The sequence below is a fragment of the Triturus cristatus genome, chromosome 6 (assembly GCF_964204655.1).
Source record: "Triturus cristatus chromosome 6, aTriCri1.1, whole genome shotgun sequence".
Lineage (NCBI taxonomy): Eukaryota > Metazoa > Chordata > Amphibia > Caudata > Salamandridae > Triturus > Triturus cristatus.
The window spans coordinates 1,822,329,055-1,822,351,779 of record NC_140589.1 but is presented as its reverse complement, the minus strand read 5'-3'; the positions used below and the strand labels follow the sequence as shown (position 1 = coordinate 1,822,351,779).

The 22,725-nt window shown below is 52.5% G+C and overlaps 1 protein-coding gene across 1 annotated transcript in view; it reads right to left on the bottom strand.

Annotated features, from left to right (window-relative positions):
• The window catches only part of LOC146822097 (adhesion G protein-coupled receptor F3-like), a 167,121-nt gene that overhangs the window by 103,501 nt on the left and 40,895 nt on the right, over positions 1-22,725 (bottom strand). Inside the window, exons 3-4 of the mRNA XM_085609963.1 lie at positions 3,918-3,956; positions 1,955-3,310 (exon numbers count right to left, since the gene is read on the bottom strand). Coding sequence (XP_085466089.1) covers positions 1,955-3,310; positions 3,918-3,956 — 1,395 coding nt within the window. The remainder of the gene's footprint in view (positions 1-1,954; positions 3,311-3,917; positions 3,957-22,725) is intronic.

Sequence of the window (22,725 nt, the reverse complement as noted above, 5' to 3'; positions counted from 1 at the left end):
AAAATGCCAAAACTACAGCCGCTGCATCACGACACATTTGTATGCATCAGTGGCCATCTTGGAATGCTTTCTCTTCATTAGAAAGAACATTTCAAGGTGAACGTACAGGTGTGTGCATTCATCGTGCAGCTCGGGAGGTCATGTCAAAAATAAAACCACACCACGATGGTCTCTTTTTAAAGGTTTCTTGTTGTCTTTCCTACTGCTTGTCTTACCATTTTTGCTCTTTTCACCTTTTTTTCTTTCTCTTCTCTCAGTGCAGACTGGCTTCATTCTTTTCATCCCCAATTTCTTTTTTCCTTCTCCAATCACATTCCCCTTTCCTTTCTATACTTGTATTTTTCTTCTGTAGTTCGTTCTGTATCTTTTCATTTTTACTTTCTTTCTCCAAGCCATCTTCCCCTTTTTCTCACTACCTTTCCAGGTTTTCTTATTTTCTATTCTGCTGTTCCCAAAGCCTCTCACTTTTTCCGATGCTTTCCTTTTCTGTCACAGTTCTTCTTCACCCCTTCCTTTTTCTGTGTCCACTGTCTCCATTGCTCTTTGTTTATTTTTTTATTTCCAACTTCCTTTTACCTTTTCTGTGTGTATGTCCCCTTTAACCAGTTCTCTTACTTTCTCTCTTTTTTACTGTTTCCTACTATTTCACTCTGTTTTTACCTAACGTTCCCTACTCTCTTTCTTCCTTTTGACCATTTCCGTCTACTGAATCTTTTCTTTACTTCTCTTTTTTCCCACGCACCTTCTTTGCTATATAATTCTCAATTTCTCATTGTCGCTGTATTTCACTGGCATTGCCCCATCTGCCTCTATACTCCTCTCCTTTCTCCCCTGCTCTCTTTCCTGCTGTTCTCTCGCTTCTATTTGAACCTCTATTTTTTTTCTTTTCCTGTCCACTCCCATCCTTCTTAGGTAAGTCTCTTTCTCACCCTTTGAACCATTCTCTCCTCGCTTCTCTGCTCTGTTTTTTTTTCATCTGTCTCTGTTTCCTTGTCTTTGTCTTTTTGTACTGCTTCACGCATCTTCTTCTAATTTTCTTGAGGTCCACAAAGAGCTGGGAGTTGAAATCCTACCTCTTTATTTAAGTTATCAGTTCTAAACATGTTTCACAATTCAGTCTAGTACCAAGAGAACACATTCTGCGTTACTGTGCTCTATAAAAGGTATACATTAACATACCATTATCTACTATTCGAATCGCTTTTCTCTCTATTCTCTCGCTGTCCTTTCTCTCCTTGACTGTTTTTTCTTCTTTCTGTAGCCCACTCTTCATTGTTTCTCTTTTTTTTTAGTTATTTCTAACTCCCCTTAGATCTTTTTTATTTTTCTTTCATAATGTCTGTTTCATTCTCTATTCTTTCTACCCCTTTATGATTTGCTTCAGTCTTTGGTTATCAATCTTAATTGCTAATCTTTTCAGGTTAGTGTTTTCTTTTTCTTTCTACACTTTTCTTTTTGTTTCTCTTTGCAATTTTCCCATTCTTTAACCTTTTCTTTCCTTCCTTCTTCCTTTTTTCCTTCCTTCTGCCCTTTGTTCCTTTCTTCCCACTCATCTTTCTTTCTTTCCTTCTTTCTTTATTTCTTTCTTCCTTTCTTTCTTTCTTTCTCTCCTTGCTTTCATCCTCCATTCCCTTCTTTTTTCTTTCTCTCCCTTTTTTCTTTCTTTCTTTCTTTCCCTCCTTTCGTCCCGCTCTTATTTCTTTCTTTCTCACTTACTTTCTTTTGTTCTCTCCTTGCTTACTTCCTTCTTTCTCTTCCTTTTTCCTTCCTTCCCTTCTTTCTTTCTTTTTTCTTTCTTTCTTTCTTACTTTCCCTGCTGAATTTCATCTCAGGTGAGGAACAAATGTTTGAAAACTACAAAATGTCTATGAAAAAAGATTATTGTGAAAATATCAAAATAATACATTTTGATAGACCCCATATGTCACAAGACATGGACATAACATAAACATACCTGCAGAGAATGTAATATTAGGAATATGTAGGCTAGCACCAGAGACCTTCCGAACATGAATATAGGGATTCCAATCGCCCATGTCAGCCCAAACTGAGGTGTACAAAGTACAACCGCTTTCATCACATTCCTCATCACCTCCTCATCCTCCTTGACTTCATCAGAGATGGAGGGTCTCAAAAGAGTACGAATCACCAGCAGGAGCACAAGAAAGTTAGTGGGGAGGATCAGCATTATTGGAACGATGGTGGCTAAGTAGGCACCAGAACAGTGATCCAAATAGCAAACGTTCCTCTGCATATACTCTCCAGCTGGATAGAAGTGGATGAAGGTGGCCACGGATATGAGGATAGGGCAGACGTATCCAAGGAACATGGCAAGAACCATAAACTTTGCCTTGGTGACATGGTAAAATACAAACACCAAGCGGCTGAAAAGAAATAGACTCTGGACCAGTGTCCAGCTTAGGAAGGCCAGTTGAGAGAAATGGTTGCAGAAGGTCAAAGCTACGCAGAGTTCCTTGCTATCGTTTGGGCCAATGAAGTTTGACCCCACATAACACAGATCACTTATGAAAAGGCTGATAGACATGTTCAACAGTGCCACACTCCTGAAGCAGGCAGTAAGGTTGGATGCCTCTCGAATGAGAATTGCTTGTAATACAATGCAGAGGACAAGCGAAGCCATGGAGATAATTTGCCCTATAATTGACAACAGTCTCATTATTGCGTTATTCACACTGTCGATCTTCACCGCAGAGCTTGACATTAGAACAGCATACGAGGTGAGGTGATTGCACGCACAGTTGGTGACCCCATTGGTGACCTCAGTTGTGCACCCACTGGATGACCACAGCTCTAAGGTGGAATTCCAGAAAGCGCACGTCAGTTTTTTGTCACATTTGCTCTCAACGTTGAAGGTCATATTGATGCTGGTTTCAGGGTATGGCTCGTCATCGACAATCATTATGTTGCTCACAATGTCACTAACAATTTCATATTCAGTGCTGGGACCACTGGTCCCTTCATATCGATTGGGAAAGTTTTGCTTTAGGTTTTTATAGGTCATAGAAAAAAACCTGAAGGTGCATGATCCCTTACGTGGTGTCGGTAGTACCACACTGACACCCGGCATGACTGCCAAAGAGCTTCCTTGGTCTAAATGTCTGCAAGAACCTTCCGATCCCTGAACCTCTATGTTTTGATATGAAATATTGGTGAATGTATTCGCGGTCTTCAGCCCAATGCAAAGGCTCTCCATGAACTGTAACAGGTTTGGACCAAGCTGTGGGTTGTGTTTGGTTGCTGGCTTCCAGGTTTTCTCAAAAAGAAGCTGGTTTGCGATATCTAAGGTATGCTGCAAGTAGAAAGGAGCAGAAAACGTTATTCCAACGAAGAGTTAGAAAGCAATTTACATTCTTAATTTAAGACAAAGCAGAAGAAGAGCTCATCAACCTTGACATCTTACTCAACTAAAGATTGACCCATTCGCTGAAATTTAACCACAACATTTGCTATATTCTTTTTCAGGCATTTCCAGCGTTGTGGCAGACAGGATAACCCCATATGCAATGTGCCATGTAATAACAAGCATTGGCATAGCCAATAGGCCTTTCGGACCTTATAAGTGTTTAGCCATGCCACAGTTGATGTTGTTGCACCAAGGATATTGTGCTGCATAACTAAATACTTATAAGTTCCCAAAGGCGAGACCTATTGGCTATGCCAATGCTTGTTTATAATGTTGTTCGTGTTAGAGAAGGAGGGTAGGATTGCCTTATTAGTTGGTATATTCCTCTCTCCCCCTTCTGTTTAAGAATGTTGGTGTTTAAAGATTGGGAGTTGGAGTCGAGAGGGAGAGCTGAAGCTGTGTTGTTGCACTTGCTGTGGCTGGAGTTTTTTTCCTGACATTAAATGCAACTTGCTTGGAGCAAGGTGTACCTATCATTTGTGACATCCAATACCTGGAAGAACTTCACAGTAACCGAATCAGAAGCAGGGAACTAAGAAAGATAAGAGCCATCAAATTAGAAGCAAGGGTTGACAGTCGACACTGTACAAAATAGATCTGCTTCCCAATAAAACTGTGGAAGAGAAGTAAAAACTGTAAGGGAGCTTTATGTGGGACTGCAATATGCTGACTGCAGCTTATGCAAGCAGCAGGTGACCATAACTTATGTAGGGTGCTCTTTGTTTGCATTTCAGCATATACGCTGAAAAGGCAGTAAGGAAGCAGAGTATTGGCAATGAAATTAAAGATAAACAGTCGAGATTGCAAAGAAGACTAATCAAGAAGCCATCAAATAACTGGATTCACGGAAAGACACCAAGAGCCAGACACAATTTCCTAGCGACTGACAGTCAGTTTCAGTGATAGATGTAAATGTTAAGTCAGACCCCAAGTGCACACTGGGAGGACTGCAGGCTCTTTTGTAGAAGCCAATATTTTGGTGCCGATCACGATCCGGTAAAAACCGGGTACGATCCGTCGGACGGAGCATATTCTCCGTCCGACGCGTATCCGGTCGTCAAAATATACCAACATGGAATTACGATTCGCACGGAAACACCATTTCCGTACGAATCGTACAAAACCCCGACCGACGAAAATAAACATACAAATGCGATCCGGGAACGCGCCGACCTGACGTCGGGACGCACGCAGCCTGCCATTCACGAACCAGGAATTACGATTCGCACCGACGTCATCCCGCACGGTGAATATTTTCCGGCTGCCAAAAACTGCCGGGAAATCAGGACGACGCGAACAAGGAGTACCAGTACGCGACGGACAGACATGGACCCGAACCTACGTGTCATCCCGGCCCTCATAGCAGTCGACCTCCTCTACAGGTTACGACGCAGACGCCGCAGAAGGTCAGAACAACAAAGGGAGGGGGGAAAGGGGGGGGGGGGGTGGCAGGTCCAGGGCAGGCCACAAAACCCCCACCATAGTCACACAGCACACATGCCCTGGACATACCTGACCCTCAGGCCCTGGTCACTACGAGGGGGTGGGGGCGTGTCCAGCTAAGCCAGCGACCGCCACAACGGAAGTTCTTGACGACGCAAACCGGCAACACAACCAGACAGGTACGTCCCGTACCCACGCCTTAAGAGCGTGGGTACGAGTCGTACCACGCCCACACCTACGTCACCCCAACAATGGCGGGACGGCTCGTACCCACGTGGCAAAGGCCTGGGTACGGGCCGCACAAGCATCACATAGCGTGGGGACGGATATGTACGGACCGTACCCCCACCCCGTATGCATGGAGCGTACCCCCCACCCCAACAGTGTAAGTACGACCCGTACCCTCACACGCGGACGCATGTTATGTTATGTTATGTTAAGTGTTGCTTATAAAGCGCACTGACACCGAAGCTTCCTGGCGCTGGTAGACAGAACAAAGTGAGGGGGAGGTAGAGGAACAGAGTCTACGTGGGGGTGGGAAAGAAGTAAGTTTTTAGCATTTTCCTAAATTTGAGAAAAGAGGAGCAAGATTTAATAGAGGAAGGGAGGAGGTTCCAGAGCCCGGGGGCTAGGTGAGAGAACCGGCGTCCGCCGAATCTCTTAGTTTTGCTCCTGGGGGTGATCAGCAAGTCGCGGTGGGCGGATCGAAGATTACGTGTGGGGCAGTAAGGGCGGATGGTAGATTTTAGGAAAGCAGGGGAAGGGCAATGAAGTGCCTTAAAGGTGAGACAAGCCACCTTAAAGGCAGCCCTTCGCTCAACCGGGAGCCAATGCAGGTTCGTAAGCAAAGGTTTAGCTGATTGCCATCTGGGTGTTCCATGGATCAGGCGGGCAGCCTGGTTCTGTACGATTTGAAGGCGTTGAGTCAGGTATTGTGGCAAACCGTGGTAGATGGCATTGGAAAAATCCAAACGGGAGAGTACCAGCGAAATGACAGTTTGGGTGAGTGCTGCCGGGGGGAGAAGGTGGCGGATTTTGCGGATCCTCCGAAGTTGGAACATACAGGAGGAAACCACCGCTCCCACCTGAGCACTAAGAGAAAGCTCGGTGTCGATAATGACACCCAGACATTTTACTGATTTTGCTGGGACGGGGGGGGGAGCCAAACTCCGGAGGCCAGAACTGTGGACCCCAGTAGGTGGCACTGAGTCCGGAAAGTAGGAGCTCAGTTTTACCGGGGTTCAACTTTAATTGGTTCTGGTTCATCCAGAGTTGGATATGGGTCATGGCTCCATGAAAAGTTGTGATGGCATTAGGTGAATTAAGGGGGAAAATGATTTGGAGATCGTCAGCATAGTTATAGGTGACGATGTCCCATTTCAGAAGCGATTGAATGAGTGGCCGGAGGTAAAGATTAAAGAGGAGCGGGGAGAGGGAAGAGCCTTGGGGGACACCACAGGATGTGAGAGATTTTTTTGCAGTGTAAGGACCAAGGCGGACCGCCTGTGTTCTCCCTGTGAGGAAAGACCTGACCCACTCGAGAGCAACGCCCTGGATGCCCGCCTGTCCGACACGGTGGAGAAGGATGTCATGGTCCACCGTGTCGAACGCGGCCGTTAAGTCCTGTAAGACGAGGGCTTGGGGGTTTCCCGCGTCCGCGCTGCCTCTGAGTGTGTCAAGGACTGCCAGAATAACAGCTTCTGTAGAATGGGCAGGTCTGAAGCCGGCCTGGGTAGGTACAAGATAGCCGGAGGATTCAATAAACCCGGACAGGCAGCGAGTGACATGGGCCTCCATGAGTTTAGAAAAATAGGGGAGAAGAGAGATGGGGCGGTAGTTCGATGGCTCCGTCATGTCGGCGCCAGGTTTTTTTAGTAAGGGTACAAGGATAGCTTCCTTGAGGGAAGTGGGGCAAATGCCACTGCTGAGGGAGCTATTAAGTAGATGTAGAATACTGTCAGGTAGATTAAGACATATGTTCCGCAGAACGGACGGCGGGCAGCAGTCATTTGGGGAGCCAGATTTTACGCGAGTGGCTAGTTCCGCCAAAGAAGAGGAGTCTAGAACCGGGAAAGAAGTGAAGGACAGGGGATTATTGAGGGAGTTATCCAGTAGTGGCAGTTGGTGGAGTGAGGAAATGGATTTTTTGATAGTGGAAATTTTTTCTAGAAAGTACGAGTTCAAGGTGTCACAGGCCTCCTGCGTGGGAGTCTGGGCTCATAGGGTCCTATCATCTGTGGTTAACTCGTTCATAACTCTGAACACCTCCTTAGATTTATTAGCTGCCTGAGATATCCTACTGGCGAAGTGTTCGGTTTTAGCTAAACGAATAGCTATTTTAAATTCTTTGCGAGCGATCAGATAAGATTGTTTGGCTAGGTCAGAATAATCGTGTCTCCAGATGCGTTCCAGCTGGCGTGTTTTAAGTTTCCGGGCTTTGAGGTCGTCGGAGAACCACCTGTGAGAGTTCCTGTGTTTGGTACAGGGAAATTTGACCAGAGGGGCAAACAAATCGCTGGCCGACTCGAGCCAGGTGGCCACTTTTTATTCCAGCCCGTCCATGTCGGTGGAGTCAGAAATCACCGGGGAGGAGTCAGCCAGGGCAGTTAGAAATCCCTGGGAGTCATATGAGCTCCATTTACGGGCATGGCCGCCGGCCATCAAGGGAGCGGGGGTCTGAGCAGCAACCGTGATGATAGTGTCTACCAAATGATGGTCGGACCAGGCACACGGACGTATGTCTGGTGGGGACAGCTCCAGGTTGCAGGTCCAGATCTGGTCCAAGACGTGTCCCTTGATATGAGTAGGTTGGGAGACGTGTTGGATAAGGATCAGGCTTTTAAGCGTCTCAAAAAGCTCAGTGGCATGAGAGCCGGCGTGGCTGTCGCCGAACCAGTAATTCAGGTCGCCGAAAATGGCGAGATGGGAATGCGATATAAGAAGGGAGGATAGTTGTTCACTAAGAGTGGCGGAAAAAGATGGCATGGGATATGGGGGCCGATATAGTAAAAGAAGAGTGAGGGGATCAACATCCGTCTGCACGTTAATAATTAGGTTCTCCACCTCAGGTAGAGGAAGGGAGTATGAAGATATGGATTTAAGGCGCTTAGAAATAATGGCCGCCACCCCACCACCAGGCCGGTCGCCAGGGCGGTCTGCGCAGAGGATGTAGTAATCGGGGGGGAGGGCTGCCAGGATGTCCGGCATGGACTCTGATGTGAGCCATGTTTCTGTGAGTGAAAGCATATCGGGGTTCGAGCTAGTTAACAGGATAAAAATATCCTCAGAGTGCTTCACCAGTGAGCGGGTGTTAAGGTAAGATACCTTGAGGAATGTGGTGCTCGCTGGTGCCAGTGCTCGGGGTGTGCAGCCTTTGAGGAGGGGTTGGTTTGGGCGCATGAGGCCCGCCGACATAATGCGATGTAAAGCCATAGGAGGTGGTGAAATTGCAGTGTGCTGAAAGTCCCTGAGTGCTTGGGGGGAATATGTAATAGGCAAAGCGGGATGGCATGCCCTCAGGCCCGTCCTGGCGCGGACGGGCGCAGACAGGCTTGCCTTTGGCGCGCCTTAGGCGCGCCGCCGGCGCGCCCGCTGCACCCGTCCGCTGCGCGGCCGTGGGAGGCACATGGTTTATGTAAGTGAAGAGCAGGAAGGGGCGTGGCCCGTGATGAAGGGGGCGTGGCCTGACCAGGCTTCCCCAGAATGACGTGGCAGTGAATGGCGGCCCGCAACAGCGTTCAGATCGGCTGTGCGGGGGAGGGGAAGTAGCGAGAGTGTTGCCAAAGGTTTAATTTTTAAAAGTACACAAATAATACACCATAAAATACAGATTTCTGCGTGCTCGTTCGTTGCTCCCGGCTTTCCACCTCAGGAGTTCGGTCTATCTGCCGGCGCCTGTGAATTGGCGCGTTATAAGGCGGGGGGGCGTGGCCCGTGACGAAGGGAGCGTGGCCTGACCAGGCTTCCCCAGAATGACGTGACAGTGAATGGCGGCCCGCAACAGCGTTCAGATCGGCTGTGCGGGGGAGGGGAAGTAGCGAGAGTGTTGCCAAAGGTTTAATTTTTAAAAGTACACAAATAATACACCATAGAATACAGATTTCTGCGTGCTCGTTCGTTGCTCCCGGCTTCCGCCTCAGGAGTTCGGTCTATCTGCCGGCGCCTGTGAATTGGCGCGTTATAAGGCGGGGGGGCGTGGCCCGTGATGAAGGGGGCGTGGCCTGACCAGGCTTCCCCAGAATGACGTGGCAGTGAATGGCGGCCCGCAACAGCGTTCAGATCGGCTGTGCGGGGGAGGGGAAGTAGCGAGAGTGTTGCCAAAGGTTTAATTTTTAAAAGTACACAAATAATACACCATAAAATACAGATTTCTGCGTGCTCGTTCGTTGCTCCCGGCTTTCCGCCTTAGGAGTTCAATCTATCTGCCGGCGCCTGTGAATTGGCGCGTTATAAGGCGGGGGGGCGTGGCCCGTGATGAAGGGGGCGTGGCCTGACCAGGCTTCCCCAGAATGACGTGGCAGTGAATGGCGGCCCGCAACAGCGTTCAGATCGGCTGTGCGGGGGAGGGGAAGTAGCGAGAGTGTTGCCAAAGGTTTAATTTTTAAAAGTACACAAATAATACACCATAGAATACAGATTTCTGCGTGCTCGTTCGTTGCTCCCGGCTTCCGCCTCAGGAGTTCGGTCTATCTGCCGGCGCCTGTGAATTGGCGCGTTATAAGGCGGGGGGGGCGTGGCCCGTGATGAAGGGGGCGTGGCCTGACCAGGTTTCCCCAGAATGACGTGGCAGTGAATGGCGGCCCGCAACAGCGTTCAGATCGGCTGTGCGGGGGAGGGGAAGTAGCGAGAGTGTTGCCAAAGGTTTAATTTTTAAAAGTACACAAATAATACACCATAAAATACAGATTTCTGCGTGCTCGTTCGTTGCTCCCGGCTTTCCGCCTCAGGAGTTCGGTCCCCCACCCCAACCGTGTAAGTACGACACGTCCCCCCACCCGCATATGCAAGGAGCGTACCCCCCATGCCAACAGTGTAAGTACGACACGTCCCCCCACCCGCGTACGTATGGAGCGTACCCCCACCGCAACAGTGTAAGTACGACACGTCCCCCCACCCGCGTATGCAAGGAGCGTACCCCCCATGCCAACAGTGTAAGTACGACACGTCCCCCCACCCGCATACGTATGGAGCGTACCCCCACCCCAACAGTGTAAGTACGACACGTCCCCCCACCCGTGTATGCAAGGAGCGTACCCCCCATGCCAACAGTGTAAGTACGACACGTCCCCCCACCCGTGTACGTATGGAGCGTACCCCCACCCCAACAGTGTAAGTACGACCCGTACCCTCACCCGCGTACGTATGGAGCGTACCCCCACCCCAACAGTGTAAGTACGACCCGTACCCTCACCCGCGTACGTATGGAGTGTACCCCCACCCCAACAGTGTAAGTACGACCCGTACCCTCACCCGCGTACGTATGGAGCGTACCCCCACCCCAACAGTGTAAGTACGACACGTCCCCCTACCTGCGTATGCAAGGAGCGTACCCCCCATGCCAACAGTGTAAGTACGACACGTCCCCCCACCCGCGTACGTATGGAGCGTACCCCCACCCCAACAGTGTAAGTACGACACGTCCCCCCACCTGCGTATGCAAGGAGCGTACCCCCCATGCCAACAGTGTAAGTACGACACGTCCCCCCACCCGCGTACGTATGGAGCGTACCCCCACCCCAACAGTGTAAGTACGACCCGTACCCTCACCCGCATACGTATGGAGCGTACCCCCACCCCAACAGTGTAAGTACGACCCGTACCCTCACCCGCGTACGTATGGAGCAAACCCCCACCCCAACAGTGTATGTACGACCCGTACCCTCACCCGCGTACGTATCGAGCAAACCCCCACCCCAACAGTGTATGTACGACCCGTACCCTCACACGCATACGTATGGAGCGTACCCCCCACCCCAACAGTGTAAGTACGACACGTCCCCCCACCCGCGTATGCAAGGAGCGTACCCCCATGCCAACATAGTACGAACGACAGGTCCCCCCACCCGCGTATGCATGGAGCGTACCCCCCACCCCAACAGTGTAAGTACGACACGTACCCTCACCCGCGGACGTATGGAGCGTACCCCCACCCCAACAGTGTAAGTACGACCCGTACCCCCATGGAGCGAACCCACACACGTGTATGGACAAAGCGTACATATTGTTAAATAGGAGGGGTGTGTGCAGAGTCCTCCCAGCAGCGCCCAGAGACAGGAGGGGTGTGTGCAGAGTCCTCCCAGCAGTGCCCAGACACAGGAGGGGTGTGTGCAGAGTCCTCCCAGCAGTGCCCAGAGACAGGAGGGGTGTGTGCAGAGTCCTCCCAGCAGTGCCCAGACATAGGAGGGGTGGGTGCAGAGTCCTCCCAGCAGTGCCCAGAGACAGGAGGGGTGGGTGCAGAGTCCTCCCAGCAGTGCCCAGACACAGGAGGGGTGGGTGCAGAGTCCTCCCAGCAGTGCCAAGACATAGGAGGGGTGGGTTCAGAGTCCTCCTAGCAGTGCCCAGAGACAGGAGGGGTGTGTGCAGAGTCCTCCCAGCAGTGCCCAGACATAGGAGGGGTGTGTGCAGAGTCCTCCCAGCAGTGCCAAGACATAGGAGGGGTGGGTGCAGAGTCCTCCCAGCAGTGCCCAGAGACAGGAGGGGTGGGTGCCTATCACTCCCAGCAGTGCCCAGAGACAGGAGGGGTGGGTGCAGAGTCCTCCCAGCAGTGCCCAGACGCAGGAGGGGTGGGTGCCTATCACTCCCAGCAGTGCCCAGAGACAGGAGGGGTGGGTGCAGAGTCCTCCCAGCAGTGCCCAGAGACAGGAGGGGTGGGTGCAGAGTCCTCCCAGCAGTGCCCAGAGACAGGAGGGGTGGGTGCAGAGTCCTCCCAGCAGTGCCAAGACATAGGAGGGGTGGGTGCAGAGTCCTCCCAGCAGTGCCCAGAGACAGGAGGGGTGTGTGCAGAGTCCTCCCAGCAGTGCCCAGAGACAGGAGGGGTGGGTGCAGAGTCCTCCCAGCAGTGCCCAGAGACAGGAGGGGTGTGTGCAGAGTCCTCCCAGCAGTGCCCAGACGCAGGAGGGGTGGGTGCCTATCACTCACAGCAGTGCCCATGGAACGCAAAGGGTGGAGTAGCCACAGATACCATGCCCACAAATTTCAGTCAGGTGCACAAAGACCCTGCAGTACATGTACCACATGTGTGCGAGGCTGGGAGTATACGCATGCATAGCGCAGAAAAGATAACATGTACACATGAAGTCATGTCAATAGTCCACATAGACAAGTACAATGACTACCAAGAATGCCACGAATGATGCAGGTGGAGACATCGCTCAGCATGCATGTGCAAAGTAGAAGGAGTCTGTCACACACCCAGCTAATGTACACACAGCTCAGCGCGAAATATTGGGAACACCCTGCAGGGAAGATGTCAGGGTACACAGAGGAAGGAATACACCTTTGGACAATTTCACCATGCAGCAACTGCTTACATGAACAGAGAAACCTAGCTAACACCGTGTGATGGCACACAGATACCAGGGTCCCCCCTATGACCAGCACACTACTACATTTCCCACACAACCAACACATGATCACCACCCAAATTCATGTAGCAGCCCCACCAACAGCAATATCAGAAAAGCAGTAGTGTTCAAAGGAAACAAAAATGGCTTTAATCAGCAATATCAAAATTTGTATGTTCGTAGAAAGTTCAATATTTACAAAGCCCATTGGGCAGTCCAGAAGTCACAGCTGGAACGGGGGACACAGTGGGATGCGTGTCCCCTAGCTTGCCTGCACAGTTACATTCCGTCGTCTTCCACAGGGGTGAGGGCATCATGTGGGGGGAAGAAACAGGCACCGCAGGGACAGGAGGGTGAAGGGTAGGCGTCGTGGGTGCAGGGATGGAGGACTCCACCACAGGGGGTGGGGCAGGGCCAAAGGCGGAGGCCAGGATCTCGCTGCACACCTTAGCAAGGTCCTCCAGGGAATCCCCTGCACCCGAAGGAACCACAGGCCCCAAGGAGGGGGGGGGGTCAGAGGGATGGGTCGCAGCGCCACTGGGGGAGGGTGTAGACAGGGGGGGGAATCAACCACCCTGACCGAGGACTTCCTTGACCGCTTGCGTGGTGGTGTCACTGTGGGGCTCAGGGACAGAGCGGCCATGAAGGAGTCTTTGGGGGAGATGTGGCCAGGAGAGCTGAGGGGAGGGGATTTGGAGGGAGTGGATTGGGTGGAATACGGACTCCCACTCTGGCTGCGTGTCACACGTTTGCCCCCAGACCCAGTGGGTGTGCCTACTTCACCCTGTGTGTGCGTGTCAGGAGGTGTGCGGTGGACCTTCCCTGCTGGTGTGGTGCCTGTGTGTGTTGTGGTGGGTGCATGCTGACGTCTGGGTGTACGTGGGACAGGCATGGGAGTGGGAAGTGTGGATGGGGCAGGGGTAGGGGGTGGGACATAGCGCTGCAGGAGACCCACTGCTGCAGTCAGTGTCGAGTCTATCGACCTCAGCAAGCTGCGTTGGTCAGCCTGCGATGAATAAATGCCCTCCAAGTATGCCTCCATGTTGTGCAGCACTTGGCTGTGGCCATGGAGGACATTAAGGATCGCGGCCTGACCAACCTGCAACTGCCGCTGGATGTCCACAGACTCGGCATTGGCGGCAGCAGTGGAGACAGGGGCAGGGGGTGCGGTGCCTGGCAGGAAGGAGACATGTGGTGACCGGGCACGCTGGGAAGATACACGAGCAAGTGGGAGGCGGCTGATGGCAATGGAGGGGGCGGGGCGAGATGTAGTGCCGCTGTCAGCTGCTGGTGCAGCCGCCGCCCACTCGGAGAGATCATCCTCGGACCCGTCAGCTTCATACTCTGTTGTGCCAGTCGACAGGTCCCCGGGTTCACTCTCCTCCGCCTCTGTCCCACTTGATGTGCCAGCCCCGATGTCACCGCTGGCACTGGTGCTCGGTCCCTCTGCTCCTTCTGTGCCCATGTCTCCCTCCGTGTCCCCCGACGATGCTGTGGGCAGGGTGAAGAGACAGAAATTAATCATACACCTGTATACATATGTCACATGAGTCCAATCTACATAGGTCACAGTGCATAGCCTGAAACAAAAGAAGAGTTACATCTACAAAACAAGGTACATATGTAGGGCATGCAAGACACAGTTTTTTGACCCACCATGCCACCGAAAAACTATGGAGAGCATGACACAATAGCAAATGAGATGGAATTGAATTTTGACTGAGGAGCACGGCCCTGGGGACAATCCAGCACTGCATCTGCACCACACAGCGTGGCAGGAAATAGGGATGAGCAGGGACCATATCCAGGAACAAGAGGCACATGCAGCATAGGTTAAACTGAAAACATGCCCACCATGACTGGCCCACTGCACCTTGAGTGCATGTCCAGACCAAGATCACACACTGGCCAGTCCTAGCAAGGAGATATCAGGTTGTGACATGAAGGCCATGCCCGCACCACCCACCCCCTACATGAGACTATTATTTGGAGACACAGGAAGCACTTACATCCCTTAGTCTGGGTGAAATACACATGGGATGCAACAAATCAAGGTTGCACACAAAATACCCAAGGTGCGCCTGTCCAAATAATCATGTACAAATGGGCATCATCAGATGATTGTAACAAGACACACAGGCAATGTCCACCGTGAGTATGAACAAGGAAAATCAGGTCAGGCTGTACAGTGGACACTTGTACTACATTTCACGTCAATATACATTTGGCCAGGGGACAATGGCACAGAGCACAACCTATGCTGTAGACACAGAGATTGTCAACATATTCGGATTACACACATGATACCTAGGAAAATATGCCCCTGGGGACAGTGGTGGCCACACAACTCCATGCTCCTGAATGGGAATGACTGCAACACACGCTACCATCCCCGCACTATGCGTACCGCACACTCATGCACATCATGTCACAGGCCACCACATAGGACATGCGTGCTGTAAGGCCTCACACTTGAGAGACTAACTCCCATGTCTGGACTCAGCATTAGTGCCAACTGACATGGAACCCACAAGACCAGAACTGGACAGGGCACAGGCAAGGTCCCAAAACATGTTACACACCACCCCCACACATGATGCTGCAGGCATTGTACACGCGGAGAAGGTGCCAGGCTACATAACCTTGTGACGGAGTGACTTCACACAGACCAGGGAACACATTGCAAGGAGGGGAAGGGAGGCAGGAGAGCACTGCAATACTGTGGGTAACAGGATCTGCACAGCACCATTAAACCCTGGCAGTGCATCCATGGAACAGTGCACTTACAAATGCTGGTGAAACACAACAAACACACATGTACCTACCCCCTTCCTGCTGCTGCATCTCCTGTAAGCGCCTGTCCAAGTCTGGAAATACCACCGCCAGCACACGCTTGTGGATGTGGGAGAGACGGCGGCGCCCGCGGTTCTTATGGCTCTCAGGTGAGTCCCCCAGCAGGACCCGTGCGATCCTCCGCGTCCAGCACCAGATATCCTGCCAGCGTTTCCTCACCTGGGACAGGCTCCGCCTCCGACCATCCGCACCCCTCACGGCACTGACGGCGGTCAGCCAGATCTGCTCCTTGGCAGAGGCGCCTACCTGTGAGGATGAACAAGTGACACTACATCAATACACCTGCAACATGTCACAGAGACACATATGGGAACAAATTAGCTGGTTACAACAAGGGATGTCATGCAGCCAACGCATTGCACCTTTGCCATAGGGACATACTCCTCAGGGAAAGGGCAAAAGCAGTACGTGCCAGTGAAGTACACAGGTGGAATGAGGGCAAATACACAATCAATTATCAAGGCTCACACTGTGCATCACACCCACCCCTCCTGTTTCTGGGCACTGCTGGGAGGACTCTGCACCCACCCCTCCTATGTCTGGGCACTGCTGGGAGTGATAGGCACCCACCCCTCCTGTCTCTGGGCACTGCTGGGAGGACTCTGCACACACCCCTCCTATGTCTGGGCACTGCTGGGAGGACTCTGCACCCACCCCTCCTGTCTCTGGGCACTGCTGGGAGGACTCTGCACCCACCCCTCCTGTCTCTGGGCACTCCTGGGAGTGATAGGCACCCACCCCTCCTGCCTCTGGGCACTGCTGGGAGACATCAGGCATTCCACCCCCCTGGGACCCCCACTACAGTACATAGCATGTGTGTCACACCTGGACACAATGGCAGAAGTCACTGTCACAAAAGAAGGGACACAGTCTGTGCTAGTAGCTCTGCACTCACCTGATACCCTGGTCGCCCATACAGCAGGGGGTACTGTGGGAGGATCACATCCAGCAATGCCAGGTTCTCCTCCAGGGTGAATGGCTGTGACCTCTCCACAGACCTTGACATGGTTCCAGGGAATCACGAGCAGCAGCAGTGTGTTAGATAGGAAATATGTGCAGGCAAGTGCTCCCTCATGGGAGCTTGCTGCCTTATATCTGCCTTGCTGGCCTGTTTCATGCACAGGAGTACAGAGTGATTGGTCACTCACATTTGCATCCTATGTTTGCTCCAATCCCTTCAAACCTAGCACAGTCAGTGGGTTCTCATTGTGTTTTTTTCTTCAGCATGATGTCAACCCCACAAACACATTGCAACAAAGTAGATTCATTCCAACTGACTTCTGCTGTGCACCTTCCAGAACAAATTCAAACTTGAAACTTGGTCTCCATGACAACCTGCATGCATGGAGGCCTTAATACTTGTCCCTCATGTGTCCCCTATGTAAAATTGAGCTTCACCCACAGGTACGGTGCGTTCGGGCCCCTAGGGCACCCCAAATGCATAGCAACGGCCCATACACGCGTGCGTACGTTCACTATCACTATGGGTTTCCTCGCGTACGCGTACTCGTAGTGATAGTGTGCGTACAGGCGTGTGTACGGGCCGTACCACTATGGGTGTCCTCGCGTATGCGTACTCGTACTGGTACGGCCCGTACACACGCCTGTACGTTCACTATCACTATGGGTGTCCTCGCGTATGCGTACCCATAGTGAAAGTGAGCGTACGCACGCGTGTACGGGCCGTACCACTATGGGTGTCCTCGCGTATGCGTACTCGTACTGGTACGGCCCGTACACACGCCTGTACGTTCACTATCACTATGGGTGTCCTCGCGTATGCGTACCCATAGTGAAAGTGAGCGTACGCACGCGTGTACGGGCCGTACCACCATGGGTGTCCTCGCGTATGCGTACTCGTACTGGTACGGCCCGTACACACGCCTGTACGTTCACTATCACTATGGGTGTCCTCGCGTATGCGTACCCATAGTGAAAGTGAGCGTACGCACGCGTGTACGGGCCGTACCACTATGGGTGTCCTCGCGTATGCGTACTCGTACTGGTACGGCCCGTACACACGCCTGTACGTTCACTATCACTATTGGTGTCCTCGCGTATGCGTACTCGTAGTGATAGTGAGCGTACAGGCGTGTGTACGGGCCGTACCACTATGGGTGTCCTCGCATATGCGTACTCTTACTGGTACGGCCCGTACACACGCCTGTACGTTCACTATCACTATGGGTGTCCTCGCGTATGCGTACCCATAGTGAAAGTGAGCGTACGCACGCGTGTACGGGCTGTACCACTATGGGTGTCCTCGCGTATGCGTACTCGTACTGGTACGGCCCGTACACACGCCTGTACGTTCACTATCACTATGGGTGTCCTCGCGTATGCGTACCCATAGTGAAAGTTAGCGTACGCACGCATGTACGGGCCGTACCACTATGGGTGTCCTCGCGTATGCGTACTCGTACTGGTACAGCCCGTACACACGCCTGTACGTTCACTATCACTATGGGTGTCCTCGCGTATGCGTACCCATAGTGAAAGTGAGCGTACGCACGCGTGTACGGGCCGTACCACTATGGGTGTCCTCGCGTATGCGTACTCGTACTGGTACGGCCCGTACACACGCCTGTACGTTCACTATCACTATGGGTGTCCTCGTGTATGCGTACTCGTAGTGATAGTGAGCGTACAGGCGTGTGTACGGGCCGTACCAGTACGAGTACGCATACGCGAGGACACCCATAGTGGTACGGACCGTACACACGCCTGTACGCTCACTTTCACTATGGGTACACATATGGCAGCACTCCCATAGTGATATGGGAACGTACACAGGCCCTCATAGCAGCAGTACGGCGGTTTTCACACATCACAGTGGTGACAGGCAGCACACAGGAAGGAATAGGGCGGACATACTTTTCCATGGATGGACATCAAGGCATTGTCTGTGCAGTACTACATGTGTGGGGCACAGGTGTGACAGGCTGTGATGTGGCACATTACTCCTGAGTCGAGAAGGCACCAGATGTATGATGAGATGTGTACAGATGTAATGTGTGATGGTGCAATGTGTGCCAGGCATGCCCTTGACTCCTTGGACATGTGTGCATGTCGTACTGCACACTTGGGATGACCGACACTGGCATGGCACGGACACCAACACACGGAAGTGTCCCCTGATGCCCGGTACAGGGGTTACCACACCTGAGTTGTCACTAACCACGGTGCACGATGTGACTATGTCATGTATGTGTGGGGGTTTCCCATTAGGTTGATGTTGGAGCACCCTCAAAAGCTGCAGCTGTTGCAGCAACCAACATGTGCCTGTGTGTAGATTGACATTGCACACTGTTCCGCACACCATGCCACATGTGGTATCGGATGTGAGGTGCGTATGTATGCATGGGACACGGAGTAGCGTAACTAGGACATGTCTGCATCCTCTCTATGAATGTGTGGTGAGTCATGACATGTGCACCTTCATGGCAAGGTGTGTGGGCTGTCCTAGTGTAATGTCATGTGACCTGTGGCTCTAGTGTTCCGCTACCAGTCTCTGCAATCGGCATCCTACTTCTGCTGATGTGTGGGTGTATGTCACTCCTGTCTTGCGTCTGGCTGTTCACTTGCACTGGGACACAGCTAATCCCATGCCATGGCAAGTGGAGGTTCTCAATCTCCGTGTGTAGCTGGCTCTTGGTAGGAGTGTCACCTGGCAGCCATACGTGTCCAGGGCATGTGGCACATACCTGACTCCGTATGTAGCATATGTGTATAGACAGATTAACATGTGCTCAGTACAAATTATTTGTTGTTGTGGTGCACTCACTCTTCCTTGTCACTTCCAAATTACTGCAGAGCGCCGCCTCTTGCCCGAGCAATTCCGGACTTGGCTGCCATGCGGGAGAATGATCGTATCCGGTGCTACCGCTTCCCCCAACGGTTGATTCTGGAGTTGACGGCGAGACTGGCACCACACCTGCAACCGCTGCACAGGTATCCTACGGCACTGACACCCAAGCTGAAGGTAATGGCAGCCCTACATTTTCTAGCCGCGGGTACCTTTCAAAATACCATAGCTCATGTTGGTGGCATGTCCCAGAGCATGTTCTGCCGTGTGCTGCATGATTTCTTAGAGGCCATGTTGATTCACCTGGATGACTTCATCCATTTCCCAACCCCTGAAATGTTGACTGGGGTCAAGCGTGGATTCTATGCCCTGGGAGGGATGCCCCATGTCATTGGGTCCATAGATGGGACACATGTTGCTTTGGTACCACCACAGGCACAGGAGGTAGCGTACCGGAATCGCAAGCACTACCACTCCATCAATGCCCTTGTGGTGTGTCTGTCCAACATGGTGATTTCACATGTCTGTGCTCGTTTTCCAGGATCAGCACACGATGCCTACATCATGAGGCGTAGCAGGGTGCCTGAAATGATGACGCAGCTGCGCAACGAACGAGCATGTGTGGTTGGTGGGTACAGTCTGTCTGTCCTGTATTTTGCGTAGACCACCGGCACGACTGCTTCTCCAGTTCTAACGATGTCCATGTGCTTCCCATGTAGGGGACGCTGGCTATCCCAACATGCCATGGCTGATCACACCTCTCCGCAACCCCATCACGCCCGCCCAGCTCCGCTACAACACCGCCCATGGCCGGACAAGGCGAGTGATAGAGAGGACATTTGGCCTGCTGAAGAGCCGATTCAGGTGCCTACACAAGACCGGCAGCGCCCTCCCATATGCCCCTGCGAAGGTCTGCAAAATCTTCATGGTCTGCTGCATGCTGCACAACATGGCAGTTGAGAAAGCTGTGCCACTCATCCTGGATCAAGATGACGAGGACCATCCACCCGTGGAGGACGAAGGGCTTGGCAATGGGGCTAGTGATGTGGAGGATGTGGAGCCGCAAGAGGACATCCGGACTCGGCTCATACGCGACTTCTTTGCTTAGTGGTGAGTACCAGTGTCTGAGTGTGCACGCATTGGTCCCCGTGTGGCATGTGTTGCGATGTGAGTGTCCATCTGCACGTATGCCACGTGAGTCAGAGGTGTGTGTGGATGTGTCACTGGAGTGATGGTGCCAGTGATGGTTGTATTTCGCCAGTCATAATTGTGCCCTAGCATGTTGTCATCCATACATGTGTCGAGTAAATGCACATGCAAGTGGCTGTGCTTTTTGTGGCTGACTTCTTGTGTGTCTCTCTTCCCCAGGTACTTGCGCATGCCGTCTGCTGCTTGCATTGTTGTGGCACTGCTATTCCTCATGGACACGTCATCGTGTGCTGACTCAGCGTTACAGGCACGGACACGTTTGGAAGTCTCCTTAGGGTAAGGGATGCATCAGGGGTGTATTGGGTGTGGCAGTTGTTCACGATGTATGCACACTGCCCCTGTGGATGTTTGGTTCCTCTGCAGACATGTTGCATCACCATGGTACACATGACATGCAGCTGTGTACACCTGAATAGATGGTCTGACTTGTTGACAGTCATCAGTGATGGGATAGTGGATTGTGATGATGGCATCAATGTGTGTAACACTGACCTCAGACACATACGGTTTGCATTGGCTTGACATGGTGTGGGACTTCTACATCAGCGGATCTATGGTATATGGCAGTCTCTCCGTGAGCAGCTGTGGGTGTTTAGCTGTTAGCCGACAATTGTGTGCCAGTTCCATGGCTATCACGCATTTGTGCTGCAGAAGGGGGGTGCCAGTGTTGGACCCACATGTTACTCCACATGAAGTGTTCATGTGTACTTCAAGTTGCCTCTGCATTCCGGAATGCATGACTAATAAAGGTGTCCCTATGCCTCCAAGGTGCCTCTTCTCAGTCAATGCTGGTGTGTTGCCACGGTGCATCCGGCATGTCTGGCATGGTTTTCCGTGATAGTGGCTATGTGTCTATGTGTCGAGTAGCAAGATGCAAGCTGTGTGTGTGGGATGAGAGTGTGTATTGTGCATGATGTCCATGACTGTGTGGGTATTGTGACATGTGCCATCCCCATGCATCCAACGTTGGGCAGGCCCCCATTCTCTGCATCCACCGGACTCAAGCTTGCAGGACATGGTTCTGCCACCTGTCTACACATACCTGGGTGCCCCCCAGGACACTGGACAGGATCCCTGACCTCTGCGCATGACTGTTGCTGTACTCAATGTGTCTGTCAGCACGGTTGTGCGGCCACCCCCTCAGCTGGTTGGGCCCATCACGGGTGTGTATGGTGCTCCATGTCTGTCTTGCCTAATACACTGTGATCCGTGTGTCCTGTGCCAGACTCAGGCCCCAGGGTGTGGATGGTTGAAGTCAAAAGAGAACTCAGGCATGTTTAGACTTTACAAGACACATGTAAGGTAATAATGCAACCAGCAGGCATCTTCTCTTCATGGTGTGACTTTTTATTTTTGTGGGGGGGTGGGGGGGGGGTATGACGTGAGGGGCTTTCCGGGAGTTTGGAATCCAAAGTTCAGTAGGGGAGTCGGTGTTCTTGCCATTGGAAATCCTCAGAGTCCATGCCACAGTCTTTGTCAACATTGGTCAGACAGTGGCCAGCAAGGCCATGTGGCAGAGAATGTCTCTTGATGCTGTGATACTGTTGCTCCAGTGGGCCAGGTGCCAGGCCAGGTGTCCTGGGAGATGGTGATGTAGCGCCGACCCTCACGGTCCTTTCCGTGGACGACCCGGCCTCCTGCGGGGACCCTCAGAAGCAGGCCGCGACGATGTTTGGGATGCTCCATCGGATGTTTCCCCCTCCTCCTGGTCCCTCCCTGTGGGTGGTGATGTTCTACGCCTTCTGGCACAGGGAGGGTTGCCCATGTTGTCGGCTATCCGACGGAGTGTATTGTGAATTCCCGTGTACACCGTCATGAGCTCAGCCTGTCCGTCCTCCATCCTCCGTTGGTGTTGCAGTAGACAGGCATGTAGCTCCGCATGTTGCTGGGCCTGCTGGGTCTTGATCCCCTCGAGGACGGACACAACCTGGGCCATGCCCGTGGTGTCCTGCCGGTATGTGTCCAGGATGTTTCGGACATGGGAATATACCGGATCCCCAGCCAACTGGTCAGGCTGGCGCCTCCGCCGTCCTCCACTCCCACCACCCCTGCCCACTTGCACCTGGCCTGCCCTTGTGGGCACATCGGGTCTCCGGGACCCCTGAGGGGTGGCATTGGCGTTGTCGCCTGCCTCCTCCTGGGTGCCCGGGACACCGTGTCCCTCCTGGCCAGCCTGGCTGCTTTGTGGTGGTGGGGCAGGGATCCTGGGTGTCTCCTGGGATGTGGCAGGAGTGGGGGTGGTGGTTGGCCCCGTTGTACCTGACGCAGGTGCTGCAGGTCGTTGGACACCAGAGGGGCCAGGTTGGTCGGGGTCGTCCACAGAGTGGTGAGAGTCGTCGCTGCCGGTGGGATCGGCCTCCCGCAGAGCCGGGTCCTGTGAGTCTTCCCCCCCAGTGTTGGGGGGTGAACCACGAGGTTGACCTGTGTGT